Source organism: Notechis scutatus, chromosome 6 (assembly GCF_049901735.1).
Source record: "Notechis scutatus isolate UNSWTSFEM ecotype Mainland chromosome 6, rNotScu1.2, whole genome shotgun sequence".
NCBI lineage: Eukaryota > Metazoa > Chordata > Lepidosauria > Squamata > Elapidae > Notechis > Notechis scutatus.
The window spans coordinates 10,853,150-10,876,586 of NC_142014.1; the positions used below are offsets into that span (position 1 = coordinate 10,853,150).

A 23,437-nucleotide genomic window follows, 5' to 3' on the forward strand; every position below is an offset into this window, starting at 1 on the left:
GCCCTTATTTTTTTTGGGGGGGGGAAGCAATTACTAATAATGAAGCAATGCTCTGTGGTTTGCCCTCAGTTTTGGTTTTGGTTGGATGACCACATAGATTCATCTTCTTTTTCCCTCAGAAAAAGTATCCCCAACAACAGGTGTCTGGCCATGAACAACTCTGAGGTGTGTCATTTTCAGCTGCATTCCTTTTATGGGTTGGATGATCAACAGCTGTCTGTACTTTGCTCAGACACTCTTAAATATGGGCTCAACCTAAAAAAATACATTGGAAATATTCTGCTAAGAGAAACCTGTATGTTCATTATACTGTACGGAAGGAGTCGAATAGGAAGCAGTTATTGGTCAAACATGTCCAAGTAACCCCAAGACTAAATGCTTTATGATCACATCAAACATGCCAGTTTTACTATAAGGGACACATATTCACATACACACACAACATGCTGATTGTATAAATGAAAATGGAGGACAAAGCTTCACATACAGAAATACTGAATCTGCATTCTGTTTTCATAACAGAATATTTTTCAAGGGGGAATTGTAAACAGTTTATGCAACCTAATTCTAAGTATTATTTTATAAGAACTATTTGTACTTACTGTTTATAATACATAGGCTAATCCTGGGAACTTTTCAATGTCAATTTTCAGAAGAAACTAAGTTCTAGGGAATTTCTATTTACTGAAATCATACTGGAGTATGAAAAACAATGATGATTCAGATGTATTGCTTTTTCAGAAAATTATGTTTCATTGTATCTGAAAACTGAATGTTTTTATCCAATGGTGGGATTCAAATTTCTTTACTATCAGTTCTGTGGGCGTGGCTTGGTGGGCGTGGCAGGGGAAGGATACTATAAAGTCTCCAGTCAGAGGTGGGATTTGTTGGTTCTCTGAAATCTGGCTGAGGAACTCTGGGAGTTGAAGTCCACAAGTCTTAAAGTTGCTAAGGTTGGAGACCCCTGCTCTGAACTATTCAAAATTTCCGCTACCAGTTCTCCAGGACTGTTCAGAACCCGCTGAATACTCCCTGTTTTTATCCCACAATGAGAGTTTTGTGTTTTGTGGTCTTTTATTATAACCACTTTTAAAACCAAGACAAATTTAAAACTGCGCTTCAGGACAGTCAACTTATTCACTAGATTAGGGATGTCAAACTCACGGTCACATTTTCATCACATGACATATTGCAACTTTTTCCCCCTTTGCTAAAATGAGAGTGGGCGTGGCTAGCATGTGACAGATCCAGCCCGCAGGCCGCGAGTTTCAAACCCCTGCACTAGATAATTAAAGTGTGGTATGTGTCAGTTTTTTTTTTTTTAAAGTACCCCTTTATGTTTATTTTTATATTATTTTAATTGTTTTGTTTTTCATAGATAAACTTTTGGATTCCATTCTTTAAAAAAAAATACCAAGCCATTTTTGGCCTTGCATAATATATATTGCCCCACAGCAAGTTGGGCAGCAAACAAATTTAATTTATTCTATAATCTGTGCACAAAATGCAGATATAGATAATGCCATAAGTTCACATATTTTCAATGTTCCATATAAAATGTATAAGTCAATATACCCATGAAGTATACTCTTTATAGATTCTGATTTGTGTACTTAATTTTATAAAGTGTTTGGGGCTTGATAAATTATTTCATGTATTTGTTTTAAAAATTATATACTGAACATTCACAAAAGTTGGTTCTAGCCTGGCTCATAAAAGAAGTTAGTGTAAAGCTAGTATAATGAAAGTGATAGCTGGCTACTGTACTGTATACTATAAAAAAACTCCATAAAACTAGACAAATCAAGTCATTTTAATCCTAGCTTGTAAACAGTTACATTGTTAGCATAATTTACACATAGTATATATAGCTGTTTGGTGACATCATCAATTATCAGAATTTCTGGGTACAAAACAGTATCATTCTTATGAATATTTCAAGATAGCAATCAGCATTTCCCTCAAGCAATCAACCATTTAATGTTGTTCCAGAATTTCTATACAATGTACATAATTCCCAAACATCATATATGCTGATTGTGTTGGATTAGTAATATTTGTAATTCCAACCCATTTGGAGAAGAACAGGTTGGAGAAGTTTGACCTAAACAAACCATTTTGAAGAACCTGACAATCCTTGTTCTAAGTTGTTGATATGGTATGGATTAAAGAATGAATCCAGGACATTATTATTTTATTCAATATAGTTTACATTTACCTTAGTTTTGAGAGTGAAATCATGCTGCATTATTCACCTCTATAAAGAAGGGATAAATTATAGCCAGTCTCCCAAATATACCAGGACATCTTTTCAAACACTTAACTCATTTAGCAGATATGTTGGAACAATTTTAAGATTAAAGGGTAAGAAGTGCTAAGTGAGGAGGAAGAATATATTTTGGCATATCCGTCACTGGTGGTGGAAAATATGACAGTGCATGCGTTATCAAAGGAAATTGCTTCATTTTCTGAAGGCAGATAGTGTGGTGAAAAGCAAAGCCAGATAGGCGATATCTACATTTATGGAAGACTGGAGATCTCTAATGTTTTTGGTTTTTTTGCATAAAAATGAAAGGAAAATGAATTTGTGATTAGCTAGGTTGGATTGTAGGAAGAAGAGTAATACGATGTACAGTAACTTCAGAGAGACAGGTTAAAATATATTTGTAATTATAACTGCTGTTGAAGAATATTGAAAGTCAGATTTTTATATCTTTCTTTTCTATTTTTCTTCAACTTTTTTCTTTTCTTGCACTTTTTGCTCTTTTTATTTTCTTTTCCTATTTTCCTTATATAGAAAACATTGTATCCTATTATATCCTATTGTATACTACTTACTCTGCTTGATCCATGCATCCACAAACTCTTCCAAACTTTCCATTGTAGGATCTCATAAGCATTCTAGTGTTTTCTCAAATCTAGCTATCTGGGAGCTGCATATTATGTTTTCTATGCATCTTCATATATATGACATGTAAGTGGAACATGTAATATGGAAGCATTCTATCCTTATTGAAAACAAACCAAGAGATGAATTAGGAAGGAAAATTGCAAAGGTGTTTCAGGGTGCTAAAATGACACATAGAAAAAACACATACCTATGTCCTGTAGAAACTTATTTGGACAGAATTGTAACTACATCAAAAGCATTTGAAAGACAAAACATCTGTGTCTCCAAGACTTAATTTAAAAAAAATTGGTCTTGAACTGTAATAAAATTTGTGTGGGAATGAATGATTTTTTTTCTCATTTCATTTATTTATTTTATTTAAAAATATATTTACTGTTAAGATAATAAAATACAAAGGGAAAAAGAATGTAGTTTTAAAGGATTTCAGCTCTGATTCACGCATTAAGGCATATGCAGTGAATATTCTTTGCTAGATAAAAACAATGAGATTTTTCGGCCGGCAAATCTTCTAAAATATTTACCCAGGTGAACCTAAATAAGCCTTATTCTGTACAGAATAAGCCTTATTCTGTGCATTTAGAATTTTGCCCTTGAATTTTTTCAGTGTTGATACGTGCAACCAGTGCAGAGATTATAAGTGCAGAAGTTATAAATTTTGTTTTAATAGAGGTCTGAATGTGCTGAGGCTTTTCAAGCTTATCCTTTCTTAATTTCATTCCCACCCACACCTACCCCATCTGCACTTATCCTGCATCTCAATTTTTGCTCATCATCACCCTCAAATCCTAGATCCAGCCAGGACGAAGCGTGCAGTCAACCAACATAGCTGATCTTTAAAGAGACTCCCTTTGAGTCGTATTTGGAAGCTTCAACTAGAGCAAAATGTGGAAGAACAGGCAGTTGGTGCTAATTGCTTGGTGCAAGTGACATCTCTACTGTGTGATCTGGATGGGCTACCAGTATGCTCCCGGATGCAAATCAAGGTGTTGGTGGTTTACCTTCATGGCTTGGGTTACCTATGAGACTATCTCTCCCTGGTGATGTCTACCCATTCTGTTAGATCCAGCAGCAAAAGCAGGCTCAAGTTCCATCCAGAAAGAAAAGGTCATTTAGCAAGACAGCCCATGAGATTAGCCTTATCCCAAGCATGCTAACCTTCTGCAAAACATTGAAAATGTGACTTTGCAATCAAACATGTTTCATGTTTCTTAGTCTTGGTCACGTTAACTGAGTTTTCCCAAATGTTGTATTATTTAATGCTATTTCTGTTGTTTCAAAATTTGGTTGTTTAGTATGTTTTTATTCTATTTTTAATTGTTAATCCCTCAAGAGTTGTTTTGGATGGACAGCCATGTAAATTTATTTTAGGATTTGAAGATCATATGGAAAAGCTTAAAAATCCCATACGAAACACTTGACTGCTGATGAATGACAGAAAAATGGGCCTGTCTCCTATCTTGAATTAGCAAACTTTCTTGTCTCTCTGACAGATGCTTTGGCAGTAGAATTAATATTAGTTCATTAATTTGCCAACTACATAGTATATGCATATTATGATCTGTGTGTATATAGCTGTCAAATTACGGTGGAATGGCTGTGTGCTTGGGACACTATTTGTATCAAAAGTTCTTAAGCATTCCCTAAAACATGTAAAAGTTTTGCTTTCAGTTTCCATCATGAAATAAAATAGATTGCCTTTAAAATCAGCTCAGCATGGTGTGGTCTCTTGTTAAGTAATGAGACCTGAGAATAACAGGAGCAGCTTGATCTCTTCCTTCCTTAAGGCATTCAGAAATGTCTAAAAATGGCCTTTGCTTGGTTAATAAAAACCACACCACAAATGAACAAAAAAGGCTTTGTAAAATAAATGGAAAGAAAAGGGAAATCACACCCTCTATTGGTAGATCTCATAATAGTTTTGGTATTTCAAGGATTATTTAAGTTAAACTCATGTTTATACTTTGACAGTCATGTTCATGCTGTTTTACTCAGCAAAAATAACAAACTGGGATGTCACTGTTGTTTTCAACTATTTTTTTAAAATTTCCCAATTCAACTCTACTAGTCCTTGGAGATCTCCCATTCAAGAAATCACCAAGCCATGACCTTCTAATTTCTCAGTGCTGATGATGAATGAAACATTGTCTCATTCAAGTAATTGACAAGCAGCAATTTGTTTATTTATAATCAACTTTAGATCCTACACATCTCGCTATCCAAGTGATTCTGGGAAGTTTACAGATACTTTATCAATGTTGCACCAAAATATTGTATGTTTTTGAAATCTCAATTGGCCATGTTTCCACAGATGTATTAGAAAATATCCAATATTTTTATTTAATGTTTCAACATTTTGAGTGGTAAACAAAGCTGTCCTTCTACATCAATAAACTAGATTTACAGCCCAGTCCTATGCTTCAAATTAAATCCAATAGTTTTGTGGAGAAACTAAATAGAATATACTGTAGATACATTACATTTTCTTTAGTGTTTATATTATAACCAAATGTTATGTTGTATTTTAGGATATGGCTTTTTGAAATCATTAAGATGAATTAGCAACAAGTATCCTTTAAATTGTCAATATCATATGTTTCAAACTTTATCTCATTTATGCTGAGAATATAACGAATAAAGTCTGATAAATGCACTGATTGTATCATATGTATATGAAAAAGTTAAGTAGGTACATGTCCAATATATTTTGAATGAGGCAACACAAATAATCCCATTTAAGCCATTGTGAGATATCTAATTGGAATAGCAGATGAATTTATTAAACCTAAATAAAAACCCTAAAATTAGAACTCTATCCAAGTTTCATTTTGATTCCACCTCTCCAACCTAATGTGATTTTTTTTCCAGATTTGCATCTTTCAATTATTTCTTCTGCTTGCCCAGAATCAAAAATTATATCTCTTCATACACTCAAATCATATGATAAGAATGAAAGGATACGCTTGACAGAAACATTACATCAGCCAGTCAAGGTTGTTCACCAGTAAGATATTTTTATTTTCTTAACAAAATCTCCACGACAGAATGAAATGCTACATTTTGTTCATTGTATTTGAATTTCTTGTGATGTAAAATTGGAGAACCAATAATTAATGTTTCATGTGTTGACCAAATACGTTTCCTTCATTTTCTTCCATTTCACTGCTGGGTTCCAAAATTGTAGATGTGAATGCCATTGAGATTAAAATGACTAAATGTTTGTAGTGAACAAATTGTTATGCAAAGAGGAATTAGGAAGAACAATTTTATTATACCAAACTATACCATACTTTAACAATTCTATTATTTGATAAATAAAGAGGTCCTGGTTCTGTTGAGATAGTTGTCTAATTCTAGTCTTTGAATATGACTGTAAAAGAGCCACAGATTAAGAAAATAAACAAGAGATGTATACATCTCTCTATCACAGTTGTATTCAAGATTCAATAAGCAATCAAACTCTACATATGTCTATGTATCCATCTGGATACATATTTGTAGAATATAAATAGCATGGAACAATTAATTTATTCGGATATTGGCAGAAATTATCATTATGTGCTAATTTGCAACATGTTCATGAAAGTTTATAGAATTTATTTAAAATAAATATCAAATACCAATACTTCAGGTCTACGTTTACAGTGAAGTACCATATATCCAAGAAACAGGATCATAAGAATGTGAAAAGGGTAAAACTGGCTGATGACCCAGGGTGGCGTAGTGGTTAGAATGCAGTGTTGCAAGCAAACTCTGCCCTCAGCGAGGAGTTCAGTTCCGACCGGCTAAAGGTTGACTCGTCCTTCCAAAGTCAGTAAAATGAGAATCCAGATTGTTGGGGGCAGTATGTTGACTCTGTAAACCACTTGGAGAGGGCTGTAAAGCACTGTGCAGTGATCATTACAGGAAGTCTAAGTGATATTGCTATTGCTAACGGAAGACAAGTTTTGATATCTTAATGGGGCAGCAGTTTATTTTATTTTTAATTAAGGGCCGAACAGGGAACAGAATAGCAAAGCAAAAGCTCTTAGACTTATATACCGCTTTATAGTGCTTTACAGCCCTCTCTAAGCGGTTTATAGAGTCAGCATATTACTCCCAACAATTTGAGTCCTCATTTTACCCACCTTGGAAGGATGGAAGGCTGAGTCAACCTTGAGCCTGGTGGGATTTGAACTGCCAAATTGTAGCCAGCCTGGCTGTTAGCAGAAGTAGCTTGCAGTACTGCACTCTAACCACTGCGCCACAGAATGCCATTTTAGCTGTCCTTAAGGCAACAAGGCTTCTTGGTCTAGCACTAGAGACATCTTTGACTCTGCATCAGGGGGTCCCCAAACTTGGCAACTTTAAGACTTGTGGACTTCAACTCCCAGAATTCTCCAGCCAGCTATGCTTGAAGTCCACAAGTCTTAAAGTTGCCAAGTTTGGAGACCTCTGCTCTACCTCCACTAACCGACTGAAATGTAATTAATGAAGACATTTCATGAGAAAAAAAAAGGTCCTTGTTTTCCTGCCTCTGACAGTCAGCATAGCTACACAAATAAAGAAACTCTTTTTGGATTTTGTATAACATGACATCAAAATGTGCTTCAAACAAGCAAACAAGGAAAGTCCCAAATTGTAAACATAAAACACATAAATGGAAGTCAGAAACAAGCCATAGCTCCCAAGTCAGCGAACAAAGCAGTCTGCCTCTTAGCTTGTCATGTATATAGACTGTTGTTTCCAGTTGTTTTCCTTTTTCCAGTTAGGATTGCACAGAAGAAACAACTTTTTAATGTTATATTGTAATTTTCCAGACATCCAATCCCCATTGAGACAGAAAACAAGGAAGCCTTTAAGATTCAAGATTTTTCGATCATCATCAAAGTGTATGTGTTGGTTACATCATTAACACCTTTACAGGCATTCATTCATTCAACTGGAATTGTCTGGGATCCACCTAAGAAGAAGCATTTTTCAGTCAAGGTAAAATTATGTGTTTCCCTTCACCTCAAAACAGATAGCTGTTTTTGTTGTTTCTTTTGCTTTTATTTCCAATTAAGATACTTTCATTCGGGATAAGGTCTCTATAAGGCCCAATTTACAGTGCGTAACAGGAAAAGATGTAGTTGTTCTAAAGCAGGGTTTCTCAAAACTTGGCAATTTTAAGATGTGTGGATTTCAACTCCCAGAATTCCCCAGCCAGCCATGCTTGCTGAGGCATTCTGAGTGTCGAAGTTCACACATTTTTAAGTTGGCAAGTTTGAGAAATACTGCTCTAAAGAGTTACATCTAGGTACTAGATGTACTGAATGGAATGCCCATCTTTGCATCTTTGAGTCAGTCTAGCGTGCTGCTCAGTCCAAATATTAGGGGCTTGTCAAAGAAGGATTAATTGCTCCTGAAAGGCATAAACCTTCTCTTGAAAGCTTGGTACTTCATTCTGTGGAAGGGGGAAACTGTAATGGGTGGAAAGAGATATAGGGCTATAAGATAATACAGGGAGGAAATTGCAAGAGTTGAAGAGAAAATTACAGACTGTAATGGAAAGGAAAAGATCAGATGGGTTGCTTTTGAACTGGGGACTAAAGCTTCAAAAGCAACTCAAAGTTTGTCAGTGATTTGCAAGCAATAGCATTTTAAGAGCAGTTTAAGAGAAAGTCATTTAAGGCAAGGAAACACTATTTCCCTGACTTTATTGAATGAGAATAGCTATCTTCACAATGAAACATGATCTTCAGGGATTACACAAAAGCAAGCAGGCTGATTTTTCCTATTAAAATAAAGTTTAAAATATTATTGTTTGGTTATGTTTATTTCAATTAAATATGTAACAGTTGCATGATTCAATCACTACTGCAAAGCCTGCAACAGTAACCAAGAATTTTTAGATACTAACTTCCTAAGTGAGAAAAGGAATTAGATTGCAGAATCATGGATTCTAATATATGTATCATTTACCTCTCATTTTTCCAGTAAGTCTGTGGGTCTTTATAATGCCGTTTTCTACCTTTTGATTAACTTAAAAAAGCTTGGATAGTCATTTATGAGGTACAAAATATCCACTGTTCTTATTCTGCAATGTTTTGAAAATGTTCATTTATATTCTCAAGGTAAGAGACTCCCATTTGAATTGTTTTACTTGATATATAGATTAAAAGACAATTATTAAAAGTTAGTGTCATATTTATTTATTGCACAGCCCTAACATCAATAAACCTTTTTTCAGTATCACAGATTTTAGGGACAAAAACAATGACAGTAGAACAAAATGTATAAATGAGGATATCTATGGAGGTCATGGTTGTCACAAAGATACTTTTCCAAAGGCCACTGGTCTTTCTTGGTTTTTTTCCTTGAAAACATTTCACTTCTCGTACAAAAAGCTTCAAAACGGAGAAAGCTTCTTGGATGAGAAGCGAAACATTTTCAAGGAAAAACTCAAGAAAGACCAGTTGCCTTTTGAAAAATCACCCTTGCTATATAAAAGAGGATCTTGGCCACAATGTCTATGCACCATAATCCCCTAATCGAACACTGATAGTGTGGGTGATCCTGTTTTTATTCCTGGTTGTGTTAACAGAGAGTTCTCAGCAGTTGTATTATTCATGAATATGAGTGGACAGCCACATAACTTTATTTTAGGAGGTTTTGGAGATCACATGGAGAAAACAAAAAAAAACTCCCATGTGAAATACTTGACTGCTGATGAGTCACAGAAAAATGGGCACATCCCTTATCTTCCATTAGTAAATTTTCTCATCTCTGTACAGCTTTGGCAGTATAATTAATATTAATTCATTACTTTGCCAACTACTGTATATGGACATCATTATCTGTGTTCATATGGTTGGCAAATTACTGTGGAATGGCTGTATGCTTGGACACTATTTGTTATCAAAAATTCTTAGGTACTCAGTAAAAATAATAAAAAGTTTGCTTTTTGTTTCCATAATGAAATAAGTTGTCTTTAAAGACAATTTACCGCTCAAGTAATGAGATGGGGGAATAACAGGAGTAGCTTAACCCCTTCTTTCCTTAAGAAATTCAGAAATATCTAAAACTGGCCTTTGCTTAGTTAATTAAAACTTTGTTAATGATTAAAGCAAATCACAAATATATTTATAAGGAGGACTATGCCTCCCAGACATATCTCTCTGCTGCTACATACACAGTGCAAAATGATTCTGTACTGAGCCAAATGCATTAGTCCCAGGGACACATTATTCCTTGTATTGGAGGTCCCCAAAATTCTTGAACAAGGGCTAAAATTGCCATAAGCTCACCCTAAGCAAGGAAATAATCAGATGCTTATCAGCCTGGCTTGATATCAAGGATTGCAATTTATCTCCTGGCTAGAACAATCATTACTATATTACTCATGACTTTATTAAATAATTACATCTGCTGGGAATTTATTTTCAGTCAAAAGAATGGTAAACTGTAGAGGGCTACAATGCAACAATAAATGTACAGTCTAAAAAATTGATGTGTATCCAGCTAGAATTTGGATTATTCATGCCTGGCTGCTCTATTTGGCTAGAGCTGCTGAATTCTGTCCCACCATCGTCACTTCCATTGGTAAGACATCTCATAGGCATCTCAAACTCTACATCATTTTTTTTTTCATTTTAGCCTCACCATCCAGAGATCCCAAATGTGTTTTTATGGCATTGAATGTGAAAGGAACACCTTCAGTGTTGTGTATTAACATACTTACCTGCAATTGGTTGGTCCGTGGAGGTGGGAAATTTGAAGAGCTGTCACTGGCCACAGCCGCGAGCAGACTGACTATAAAAAGACTGCTGCAGTTTCTTCGGCGCCAAGTCCTAGATAGAAGTAAAGATGACTGGTTACCATGCTGATGTCCTGAGTCTCATTCCCACGATTTAACACTGGTGACGAAGGTGGGATCTTGAGACAAAGGGAACCAGCAAGCACGTGGCGACTGGCAACCCATCGAGACGAAATGGCCAGAAACAACACGCCACCCGCACCGTTCGATCCAGTAACTGAAGACTGGGAATCATACATTGACCGATTTCTCATGTTCCTTGAGGGGAGCGACCTCAATAACATCTCCAAACACAGGAAGAGAGCCGTCTTCCTCACACATTGCAGGCCCGCTGTATTCAAAATGGCCAAAGTGTTAGTGGCACCCACCAATGTGAAAACGATGGCCTGGCCGGACCTGGAGCAAATACTGAGGGCTCACTATGCACCAACCGTTTCCTGCCTCATCAAACGACACAAATTTTATCGGCGTGACCAAAAAGAAGGCAAGAGCATTGCGATTTCATTGCAACTCTGAGGGACATCACCAGAGCGTGCAAATTCCTAAACATGGATGACGCCATGAGAGACCAAGTGGTCCTAGGACTCAGAGATCTTACACTCCAAGGCCGATTATTAACAAAACCCAAAATAACACTCAAAGAAGCAATAGAAAAGGCTACCACAGCAGAAGCAACACAGAAATCGGCGGCTGCCATGCGGAAAATGAATAAAGCACCACCGGAAACCCCAAAAAACACCACCACAACCCACCATGAGGACATTGAGTCCACATCAGAAGATGAAGAGGAAGACAAAGGGGTAAATCAACTCTGCTCGGAACATAGCAGAAGGGACCGGAATGGAAAAAGGAAGGAATTTCATTGTGCCGGCTGTGAGGGGAACCATCCACGTTCCGAGTGCCGTTTCCTAGATGCAATCTGCAAACATTGTGAATGGCGGGGACATATTGCTAGGGCATGCTGAGCAAGGAAAAACTATGGCCCTAGACAAAGATGGAACACACACACCCCGAGAGAGGGAGAAACAAACAGGGAGCCATTGGAACCAAGACAACCGAAACAGGCGAGTAAAAGAGGCAAGCAACAGAAGAGATGAAACACACCAGATGGTGACCATCGGACACTCAAACACGACAAATGCCAGGAAAGTATATGTCCAGGTCACCATAGAAGGCCAACCTTGCCAGATGGAAGTGGATTCAGGCTCATATTTATCGATGGTATCATGGGACACTATAAAAAGACTGATACCAAACATCAACCCGGAAGGACTCAAAAACAAACATTGACACTGAAAGACTGGGGAGACTACAAAGCAACCCTTAACCACGCGCTCCAACAAAGCGCATACCATGTTCCAGTGGTACAGCATCTATTACATTCCCTTTGGGGGGGAGGAATCTTTGCGAAACTAGACCTCGCACAGCCCTACCAACAATTACCCATTGACCCTGAAACAGCAGAAGCCCAGACAATCATAACACACCGGGGGGCATTTAAATGTAACAATTACAATTTGGCGCCAGCGTCACCCCAGGGGTGTTCCAGAGCTTAATGGAACGCCTATTGCAAGGGATAAAATGGGTGGTGCCATATTTTTATGATGTCCTCGTATCAGCTAAGGACAAAGAACAATTATGGGACCGTCTAAGGGAAGTCCTAAGTAAATTCAAGGAGGTGGTTTTCCCCTCTTTTAATTTTCTCAATTTTATTTTGATTATCTCATCTCTATTCAAATCATTATATTTATACTGTTGTCTGTTCTGTTTCAATTTCATATTATCTTTTCTCATTAAACAAATTTTCTCCTGTAGTTACTAATTGGAGTATGACACATTTATATCTTTTAATTACATCCATTCAACTCTTATTTAAACTTCAATATATACCTTAAGGTTATGACCTTCAATATAATACATAACTTCCAATCGAATTCTGCTTGGTACATTCTTATAATACACACTATATTCTTTTTAAAAAAAGATTATAAATATATATAATTATAAACCCTCATTCCATTCCAATTCAGTTCTATCATTAATAATAATTAAAATCTTAACATCTTTAACACTTCTTTTCAATTAAATATCAGACAATACTTCTGAGGAGTGGGACTAAAAGTGAAAAAGGAGAAGTGCCAATTAGCCCCCAGCAAAGTTGAATTCCTAGGATACCTGATAGACAGCGAAGGAATTCACTCCATAGAAAATAAAGTCAGAGCAATCAAGGAAGCCCCCAGGCCCGCAAATAAAACTGATCTGCAAGCCTTCTTAGGACTCATTAACTTTTATAATATATTCCTACCACAGAAAGCAACCATTGCGGAACCACTACACAGGTTGCTTGACAAAAAAGCAACTCGGGCCTGGCGGTGATGGGAAGAAACGGCATTCCAGGAAATAAAAAACTTGATCACATCAGACTGCATGCTAATACAATACAGTGAAACACTCCCAATAACCCTAACCTGTGATGCATCACCTTTCTGCGTCGGCGCTATCCTCAGCCACGTATTACCAGATGGGAAAGAAGCACCCATAGCATTCTATTCAAAAACTCTGTCAAAGCCAGAGTGGAACTACAGCCAACTAGACAAAGAGGCATTGACCACTGTCACCGGAATCAAGCGTTTCCACAAATATATTTATGGGAGGACTTTCATCCTAATCACAGATCACAGACCACTCCTAGGCATCATCGCAGGAAACAAAGCTACACCTAACATACTGTCACCCCAGTTGACGAGGTGGTTGGAATTCTTGGCTGCCTACAACTACAAATTAACATACCGACCCGGAAAGGACATAAATCATGCTGACGTGCTTAGCTGTTGCCTTCTACCTGACATAGAAGAAGACCCAGCACCAATCACATTGACCCTCCAAATAGAGACATTAGAAAACCTATCCATAACAGCAGCAGACATTGCTAGGGAAACAACTAGAGCCAAAACCCTGGCACAAATTTTAAATTGGGTAGGAAAAGGATGGCCAGAGACTGAGATCGACGAGAACGCCCAACCGTTCTGGAATAGACAAACAGAACTCTCAATGCTGAAGGGGTGCATACTATGGGGGGATTGGGTGGTCATACTGGACGTTATAAGGGAAAGGGTACTAGAAATGCTACATGAGGGACACCTGGGTATTGTAAAAGTGAAATCCCTGGCAAGGAGTTATGTATAGTGGCCAGGGATGGATAAGGAAATAGGGGATTGGGTGGCAACATGTAAACGCTGCCAGGAATCTAGGCCAACACCCCCAACAGCACCAAAACATGAATGAGAAACACCAAGGGGACCATGGTCAATATTACACATTGATTTTGCAGGCCCAACCAAAGGACACACATTTCTAATAGTCATAGACGCTTACTCCAAATGGCTAGAGGTAAGCATCATGTACTCCACAACGACAGAAGCCATTATTAGACAGTTCAGGAAACTTTTTGCAACACATGGGTTGCCGGATTTAATTGTATCCGACAACGGCCCACAATTCACGGCAACACCATTTGAGGGATTTTAGCACAACATGGGATAAGGCATGCACTGACAGCACCGGAACACCCGTCGACGAACGGACGGGCAGAACACATGGTACATTACACGAAGGAAACATTACAAAAGCTAAGGCCCGGGGACACACAAGAAAAGATAGATAAACTAATAAGCATACAGCACATAACACCCAGTGCCACAACAAATAAAAGCCCAGCAGAATTACTAATGGGGAGGAAACTAAGATCACATCTAGACAGACTGCACCCCACATATAACCCACAGAAACCAGCAGACTCCTCCAGTAACTGCCACACATTTCAAACAGGGTACCCAGTATATGCAAAAAATCTTATGGGGGAGTCATTTTGGATACCGGGGAAGGTGACCCAAATAACTGGTCCCCGTTCTTACAGGGTAGACACCGCAGACGGTAGGAGCTGGAAGAGATACATAGACCAGTTCAGATCTAGAAGTACGAGGGGTGACACAGACTGACCCATGGAAAAGGGGGGAGACCCCTCAAGCAAACAAAACACAACCAGAGAAGAGGGGGAGACCCCTCAAACAGACAAAACACAAGTAGAGAGGAAGGGAGAGACCCTCCATGAGCAAGAAAAACAACAGAACAAACCCTGACAACTACAAACACACAACATCCACTACTAACAATAGCCCCGGTCGGAAAACACAACCATGTACCTGAGACCAGGGAAGAAGGCAGATCGGGGAGACAGGAACAAGTCCAGAAGGATAGCGGGAAAGCAGCCCCGGCGAGAGCAGCCAGGCCAACTCAACCAGCCAGGAGATTCCTGGCGGGAGCAGCATGTCCAACTCAACCTTCCAGGAGGTTCCAAGAAGAATGACGGGAGGAACAACAGATCCATCCGAACAGTCCAGAAGCCAAACCGCAACTGACCTGCGCAGGTCCAGTCGAAACCATAAAAGCCCTGCCTACCTACGTGATTACGTATGGTAGGCGAGGCCCAGATTGGTTGGACCAGACCAGGTGGGGAGGGGTGTCATATATTAACATACTTACCTGCAATTGGTCAGTCCGTGGTGGTGGGAAATTTGAAGAGCCGTCACTGGCCACAGCCACGAGCAGCCCGACTATAAAAGGACTGCTGCGGTTTCTTCAGCGCCGAGTCCTAGATAGAAGTAAAGATGACTGGTTACCATGCTGCTGTCCTGAGTCTCATTCCTGTGATTTAACATTGAGCTCATCTTATCTATTCCCAGGTGATCCAATAACTGAGCACTAAAACCACCAATCAGCTTCCAGTTGCCACAATAGTCTTGAGTTCACCCTGTCTTCCTTCTTGAAAACTGAAGCAAAGCAAAAGCAAAAATCCTTGCTTTAACCACAGTATTTTTCCAGCAAGCTTTCTGGAGAGCATTAAATCACACATGTACATGGAAAGAACATTAAACAGGCAAGCTATCCAGGAAAAACAGACATACCAACAGAGGATGAATCAGTCTCATCTATTCTGAAGGAACACAAAAGGACAATGAACTAAATTTGGAAAAATAATGGGGGGAAAAGCTGGTATTTAAGATTTTTCTGTGCTTTATCACTGGCTCTTGTGACCAATGGTGAGCACTATGGATATTTCACACAAGAGGTACAGTAATATCACAGGGTAGTAGGGCATTTGGTTTTTCTTTAAAAAGGAATTTATTAAGGGAAATTTAACCCTAGTGATAGAGTTTCCCTGGCAAATACTAGTATATGGAGATATCATGGGTTTCTCCAGGTTGTTGGTTTTTTTTTTGGCTGGCCAATCTAGCCTATAGTTCTAGGGCTTCTTGCTAACTTCCCAGCCAAGTATTAGCCAAGTCCAACTATACATATTTTCTAGTACTAACTTCCATATACAGCTCAAAGAAGGTTAACAACAAATAGACATTTCTGGTTTATTCCCTATCTTCATCCCAACACAGTAGAAGAAATAATAGATTTTAGATTTTCTCTGACTAGCAGCACAACAGAAAAAGTTATTTTTCTTCAGTTGGCCTGAAAGGTATCCAAACCAGGCCCAGGAAGGCAAGACTGACAAGTCTTCAAATTTTCCACAGAATAACCTTGTGGTAGGAAAGAGTTTATCGACTTGTTCATCCTGCTCAGATTTAGGGATGTTTGAAGTGGTTTTTATGTTGAACTTTTCAACAAGCGTCTTCTTTCAAGATTAATATGCAGATCAGAAAGCCAACTTGCAGGTTTTTTTATTCTTTTTATAGGTTCCATCAGTGCTTTCTTATTTATCTTCATAATAATATTTTTAACTGTTTTTAGTTTGAGTAATGGAGATCCAGTGTGGTCTAGTGGTTAGGGCACTAGGCCGTAAACAGAGAGTATGAGTTCTTGTCCCACCTTAGCCACGGAGCCAACTGGGTGATCTTGGGCCGGTTCTTCTCTCTTAACCCTGGGAAGGAAGCAGTGGCAAACTACTTTCAAAAACTTCTCAAGAAATTGCAGAGATTCGTCCAGGCAGTCACCAGGAGTCAACACTGTCTCAAAGTCACACACACACACAAAAAGTGTGACTATTTTAGTAGCGTCACTTAATTCTATGTCCAGTAGATGGAGGTAATGTGTTAGAGAAACTCGTTTCAGTCAAGTTATATAATGGGATATTCCCTCCCCTCCTTAATATGATTCCGTTTTAACCAATAAGTGGATAACCAGATAATCAGTCAAAGAAAACTGTAGAGTGTAGTTATTATTTTCCATATATTGTTGTAGCTATTAGCATATTAGTTTTCTTGATGTAGAGGGAGATCACAATCTATTCCTTAAAAGAAAGGATAAACAATACTCAGCAAATCACAAACATGGTCATATTTTTTTTTTTGCACAGCTGTCATTTATTCTTCCTAAGAAAGAAAGTCGTCTTCCCCTTTTCTTTCTAATTCTGTTCTCTCGCCTCAAAGTTCTGTGCTCTCTGTTTCTGTACCATGGACAAAGAGGCAGAGGAATTTCTCCAAGAGACAGGACATTTGTTTCCAAACTATAATCTTTTAATCTTTCATGGAGCACATGTAGAAATATACTTTAGGGAACAAAAATAAATGCAGGCAGAGTTTTCATTTTTTTTAACACTCATTCTGGTGGTCTTTAGAAATGCAATTAAGGTAAACTTCAATCCATTGTTTTAGCTAATTTATAATGAAAGAATTATAAATTATTTTGAGATTTGTGGAGAAAATGAAAAGTGGTAAATCATTTTAAAATGTAAATAAACAAACAAAAAGCAGCTAGTTTCTATAAACATGAATGTGCATGCAGGCACCTAGGAATACAACAATCTCCAGAATTACTTTGTTCATAAATGAACTTTTTATGATCTACTGTGTATCTTTTTATTATTATTAATTTTTTATTAAATATTTTTACAGAATAAAACCAATGTTATTTTAAGGAAGAAAAAGCAAAGTGATAAGTAAATAAGAAAAAAATAGAAACAACAAAACATAGAAAGAGAAAAATAAAAAAATAAAGAAGCAACATGTCATCTTTTTTATAGCAGTCATGAATGCATTTATAGTTTATCTTTTCTCTCTAAAATTATATTGTAGTTCCATTCTTCCACATTCTATTATTCCTAATTATCAAACCCATGTCATCTTTTTTATAGCAGTCATGAATGCATTTATAGTTTATCTTTTCTCTCTAAAATTATATTGTAGTTCCATTCTTTCCACATTCTATTATTCCTAATTATCAAACCCATAAATCAGAAGTTTTTTTCCAATCTTCAGCAGGAAGTCTATAAAAGGTTTCCAATTACTGACAAATGTAGTCATTGTCTTTTTCCTCTTCAAACAAGCTAATTTTGGTGTGTCTGCAAATTCGGTCATTGTCCTCAACCATTCCTCCATTGTGAGTATTTCAAACTCTTTCCATATGACATTTCATGATTTTGTCCATTGTCAATAAGAAAATCATAAAATTCCAAATACCCCAAAACTCTGACTGAAATAAATAATAGTTTATAGAGCTCCTACATTGTCAAAAAAGAAAATAAAGTGGTTTCTGCAACTCCAGAGAGCTTGATTTAATGTAAATGTATGCCAGATGTATACTTTTTTTCTTGTAATTCATTTCCATGTATGTCTGAAGCCAACTGTGTAAAGGAACAAAACTATCCTTCCAAACCACTTTGAACTTGATCTCTGCTTCCAGAATATTGAATAGTCAACTGTCTACTATTTCTTCTAAGTGGAAAATGGCAGGATTAAGCTTACATTTTGAGAATTCCCTGGGGTTAAAGAAATATATATTTGAACGTTTTAAAAGCATGTTTCTCTTTTTCTTTTACAGTTGCAAACATTTTTTCAGACATTTTTGAGGGCCGCTTCTCCACAGCAGGCTTTGGAGGACATGAAAGAGGCAATAAGCAAACTCTTGTTGATAACTGAGGTTTTCAGCGAAGCAGCATTACCTCAGCCACAAACTACTAGCCAGTAAGTGGCATAGACAATTTTCCAAGAAATGTTCTTTGGTTTACCCAGAAGTAATTTCAAGTGAAAGAATGGTTGGGATTGAATGATAAGTCAGCAGAGTAGTTAATAATATCTTATATTATTTATAAAGAATGTTCTTTTGCTCTGGAATTTTGCTCAATACCCATAGGATGAAATGCATGTTTATAAAATAAATAACGAAGAAGATGGATTCTTCTAAGCCAAGTGCTGTCCCCACCTAAAAAGATTCTGCATGCATATTCTAAAAGAAAGACAAAATGCTAATATAACAAACAAAGCACACTCCACATTTGACTGGTCTTCCAGTCTTTCTTGTAATACTGACTTCTTTTTTATATTCTTTGGCTTTCTTACTATCCAGTGAACATCAAGAATAATATCTCTTGTTCCTTGGCCTTTCTGAAAACCACCTTGAACATATGGAATTTTCATTTCTGTGTAGGATTAAAATCAGCATTGATGATCCTTAGCATTATTTTGCTTGCATGTGAAATTAAGGATAATGCATGATAATTTGCAGATAATTCTTATGTTCCATGTTCCTACTGTAATTCTGTCTTTGCCACTTTGGATTTTATTTTGCTTCATGGCAAAAAAACATGTAAATGTTATGAGGACTCAGATTGTTGGGGGTAATATACTGACTCTGTGAACCACTTAGAGAGGGCTGTAAAGCACTGTGAAGCAGTATATAAGTCTAAGTGTTATTGCTATTGCTAAATACTTGTTGGGCTTTAATCTTGCTGTGTCATTATTAATTATTAATATTCCAAAAAATCTTTAGCATTCCCTTAGTAGCATGTGGAGTGCCAATCAACCTGTGATGTCCATCATCTGGTATTATATCATCAATCACTTTATATTCTTTAGTCATGTGGTTTTCTTGACAAGTTACAGGAGTTGTTTAAATAATGCCTTGGCTATTGTCCCTAAACTGATCATTTGAATTCAGCACTTTCCTATATCACTGCTACCCAACCTAGGTGTCTGCTTGCTTTAGGAATGATTTTCATACTTGGAGTGTCCCAACTGCCTTCAACTGAGGACCTGTATACTGCATGAATCAAAAAGAGGGCTTTGAAAATATTTACAGACCCCTCATATCCTGGACATTAAACTGTTTCAACTTCTCCCCTCAAAAAGACGCTATAGAGCTGTACACACCAGAACAACGAGACACAAGAACAGTTTTTTCCTCGAAAGCCATCACTCTGCTAAACAAATAATTCCCTCAACACTGTTCAACTATTACAAAGTCTGCACTACTATTACTGTTAATCTTCTCATCACTCCTTATCACCCATCCCCTCCCACTTGTGACTGTATGACTGTAACTTTGTCGCTTGTATCCTTACAATTTATATTGACTGTTTCCTAGTATAATTTGATTGCTTATTGTACCCTACGACTATTATTAAGTGTTGTACCTGATGATTCTTGACTCTTGACGAATGTATATTTTCTTTTACGTATACTGAGAGTATTTGCACCAAGACAAATTCCTTATGTGTCCAACCACACTTGGCCAATAAAAGAATTCTATTCTATTCTATTCTATTCTATTCTATTCTATTCTATTCTATTCTATTCTATTCTATTCTATTTTATTCTATTCTATAAACTCTTGGTATATGCATCTGATGTTCTTTGGTCATCCTTCCCAGGAACACACCCTTGCCGCCGTCCCCCTCCACATGCATCATGAAGCATCTTAGCAGGGTTTGTTTCTGAAACATTCATTATATCTTTTATATTTGGGTATCAGGTTAATTTAAAAAAAACGAAATCAATTAATTTCAGTTCCCTTATTTCAGATGCAGTTCTTGCTTTCAGATGTTAACTTTTGATATTGGATTTGGACACACTTTTTATCCTACTGTTCTTGAGGTAAGCTTTGCATGTCATAATTGTCATAGGTAAATAACAGATGTGGGTGACCTGTGTGATTAGGTAAAAGGGTTTTTGGAAAAAGAAAGGAAAATACAATGCTGGAGAAGTATTGTCTGTTCATGCATGCGTTTTCTCCTTCTGTTCTGATAAACATTTTCTGATGGAACTATGCATTTGTAGATGTTGAGATCAGTAGATTGGTTAAATGTTTTAATCAGTTAATATGTATTCTAGGTACATGAATATTTTGATTTTCAAGCTGATGAAGATTCATTTTCAGAGGACCAAAGTGTTAAAGAAAGTCTTCTTAGAGATACATTTAGTATCCTGTTATCAAATCAAACATCTTCTTCCACTTTCTTTGAAGCTATGCAGAATGTATATCGATCAGCAAGAATTAAGGTAGGGCTTGAGGCATGGCAACCTTCTGCAAACAAACACATTTTTTCAGTATTAAAGCTGTGACTAGCTTATAATTGCCAATAGCTTTTGATATTATCAGCCATACTTTCATTCTAAATCACCTAAGAGATTTTAAGTTGCTTGGACAAAATTGGCAAATAATTGCATATCTGAATGTGAAGAGGACCAGCGATACTGTGGTACTACTCTATTACTAATATTTTCTTTTTGTCATATTAATTATGCCTGCATAAGTATTTTAATGAAAAGCTAAATAATTGTACCAATTCCCCTAGATATGAATGCTACATTCCAAAGTGAAACAACCCTATAGCCATTTCTGCCCCAGCAACAAAACATCAATATTTACTTATCTACCCAAGGTTTTCCTATTATCTATTTACAGGATGACCATCTCAAGGAGAATTCTGATTTTTGCCTAACATTAGAAGAATTAAATCCATTGATTAGCTTTGTGAAAGGGATTCATAATCCAGGGCAGTTTGAATTGGTATGTGACATTTGTGGTTTTATTTTGTAATAATTTTTTCCCAATGTGAACTTTTTTCCATATACGTTTGATTATGTAATGTTTCTTCTTAATTGGGATGAAGGACATTTTCTTATTGTTCCCAATTGCTTTTTCTTTCAGCTTTTCCCTTCTGCTGTTCCTAAAATCCATTTTTTGCTGCATGATCTTTATCGTATAGTGAACCCAGGAAAAAAGCTTAATTCCATCCTAGCTCTTCATTGGTTCCTTTCAAGTTTATTTAAACAGTTCCAAGGAATTAGCAAAGTAGCATCTGCAAACCTTCCAAAAATGTAAGATAATATATTGATTATATTTTTTTGTTTACAGCTTTATCACATTATCTTTTCAAACTATTACAGGCTGAAAGAGATTGTTAGACAATTCTTTTGATTAATTGTCCTGATTTTAACAACTGTTCACAAATTAACACTGAATCAAAATATCCATTAAGATCCATGTTTTGACATCATTTTCAATAATCTCAAATAAAAAGTACTTTAACAGATTAACAGAGTATGCGTCTTAATCTGTAATAAATAAATCATGCTAAACTTTATTTTCCCCCAAATCTGTGATGCTATGCATAAATGAGAGAGAATCAGAAAAAAGGAAGAACAAACTGATCAAGGCCTACGTTTCAAAAAATACTAAGAGGAATTAACAAAAAAATTCAAATAATTTAGACTGTTGTGATATAGTTCTGTAATTTTTGCAGAAATGCAATCCTAGATAAACCTCCTAACTCTTTATACCTCTCAGCAAGCCTTAACATTATGGCATCAGCCCAAAGTCTAAGAGCTCAGAAAACCATATGATCCCCGATGAATAAATTTGTTTCTGGTTTTATTAATTTTAAACACTTCAAAATAAAATTACTTTTGACAAGATGATCCTAAATTGGCTACCTTTAAAAGTATAATTCTACATTTGCACATTTATTACTGTAATAGATGGCTTTTGAGTATGAGCTGAAAATTGCACTCTTAAATACCCTGTGGATGTTATAGAAATAAAACTCCATTTGGCCAGGTGTCTGAATAAGAAGTTATCCAATTGCTGGAAAGAAAACATCTGTATAAAAGAAACAAGTTCTTTCAATAGATTTAATTACTCCTCCACTGTAATTTAAAAATGTCTGCATTTATTGCCTTACGCCTTCTCATATTTTGAATTTTTAATTGCTTGATTTATTCTTTGCTTGATTTGTTCTCTACATTTAATGCTTTAATTAATCATCTAGGTAGATGATAAATTGTTCAGAGGCATTTGACAATTTAGTACAAAGTGGCATAGAATAAATCTAGAAACAGACTTTATTCTACAATAAACAATCTTTTTTACTATAACCATCCAAAATCAATAATTAGTTAACATTTTTGAAATATGTACAGTTTATGTATATACCACAGAAATTATTAGTATTCCAGATTCTTTGTTTGTCTAAATTGCACTCTAATAGAACTTTGTTCTATTTCATTTCTTTTTCTTTCTTTCTTTCTGCAAATAGATAACTTCAGTACAAATTGTAACAAGGCCTTTCTTTGTTTATTACAATTTTTCAACAGGCAAAATCGTTCAAGAAATAAGCCTTTGATGACAGCTAAATGGTCAAATCTTGGGTAAGTATTAAGTACGATTATGATAGCAAAATACATATAGGCAGGCGTGGGATTCAGTTTTTTTAACAACTGGTTCTGTGGGCATGGCTTAGTTGGTGGGTGTGGCTTGGTGGTCATGTGACTGGGTGGGTGTGGCCAACTCAACATCACTCATGTCAAGGGGCGCTTCTCGCCTGGCCTCTCATGACAGTGGGGATGTTGCAATGGTCATAAGTGTGAAAAATGGTCATAAGTCACTTTTTTCAGCGCCATTGTAACTTTGAATGGTCACTAAGTGAACTGTTGTAAGTCAAGGATTACCTGTACAACAATACAAAA

General features: G+C 36.6%; 1 protein-coding gene across 2 annotated transcripts in view; it reads left to right on the forward strand.

The window, feature by feature from the left end:
- Positions 1-23,437, forward strand: part of CPED1 (cadherin like and PC-esterase domain containing 1) — a 112,489-nt gene that overhangs the window by 38,420 nt on the left and 50,632 nt on the right. For both annotated transcript variants that reach the window (XR_015750268.1, XM_026669072.2), the window contains exons 6-13: positions 5,777-5,912; positions 7,708-7,876; positions 18,513-18,655; positions 20,491-20,563; positions 20,801-20,968; positions 21,375-21,479; positions 21,621-21,790; positions 23,066-23,119. Coding sequence is in view for 1 of the 2 variants with exons in the window: in XM_026669072.2 (XP_026524857.1) it covers positions 5,777-5,912; positions 7,708-7,876; positions 18,513-18,655; positions 20,491-20,563; positions 20,801-20,968; positions 21,375-21,479; positions 21,621-21,790; positions 23,066-23,119 (1,018 nt within the window). In the remaining variant the exon portion in view is untranslated. The remainder of the gene's footprint in view (positions 1-5,776; positions 5,913-7,707; positions 7,877-18,512; positions 18,656-20,490; positions 20,564-20,800; positions 20,969-21,374; positions 21,480-21,620; positions 21,791-23,065; positions 23,120-23,437) is intronic.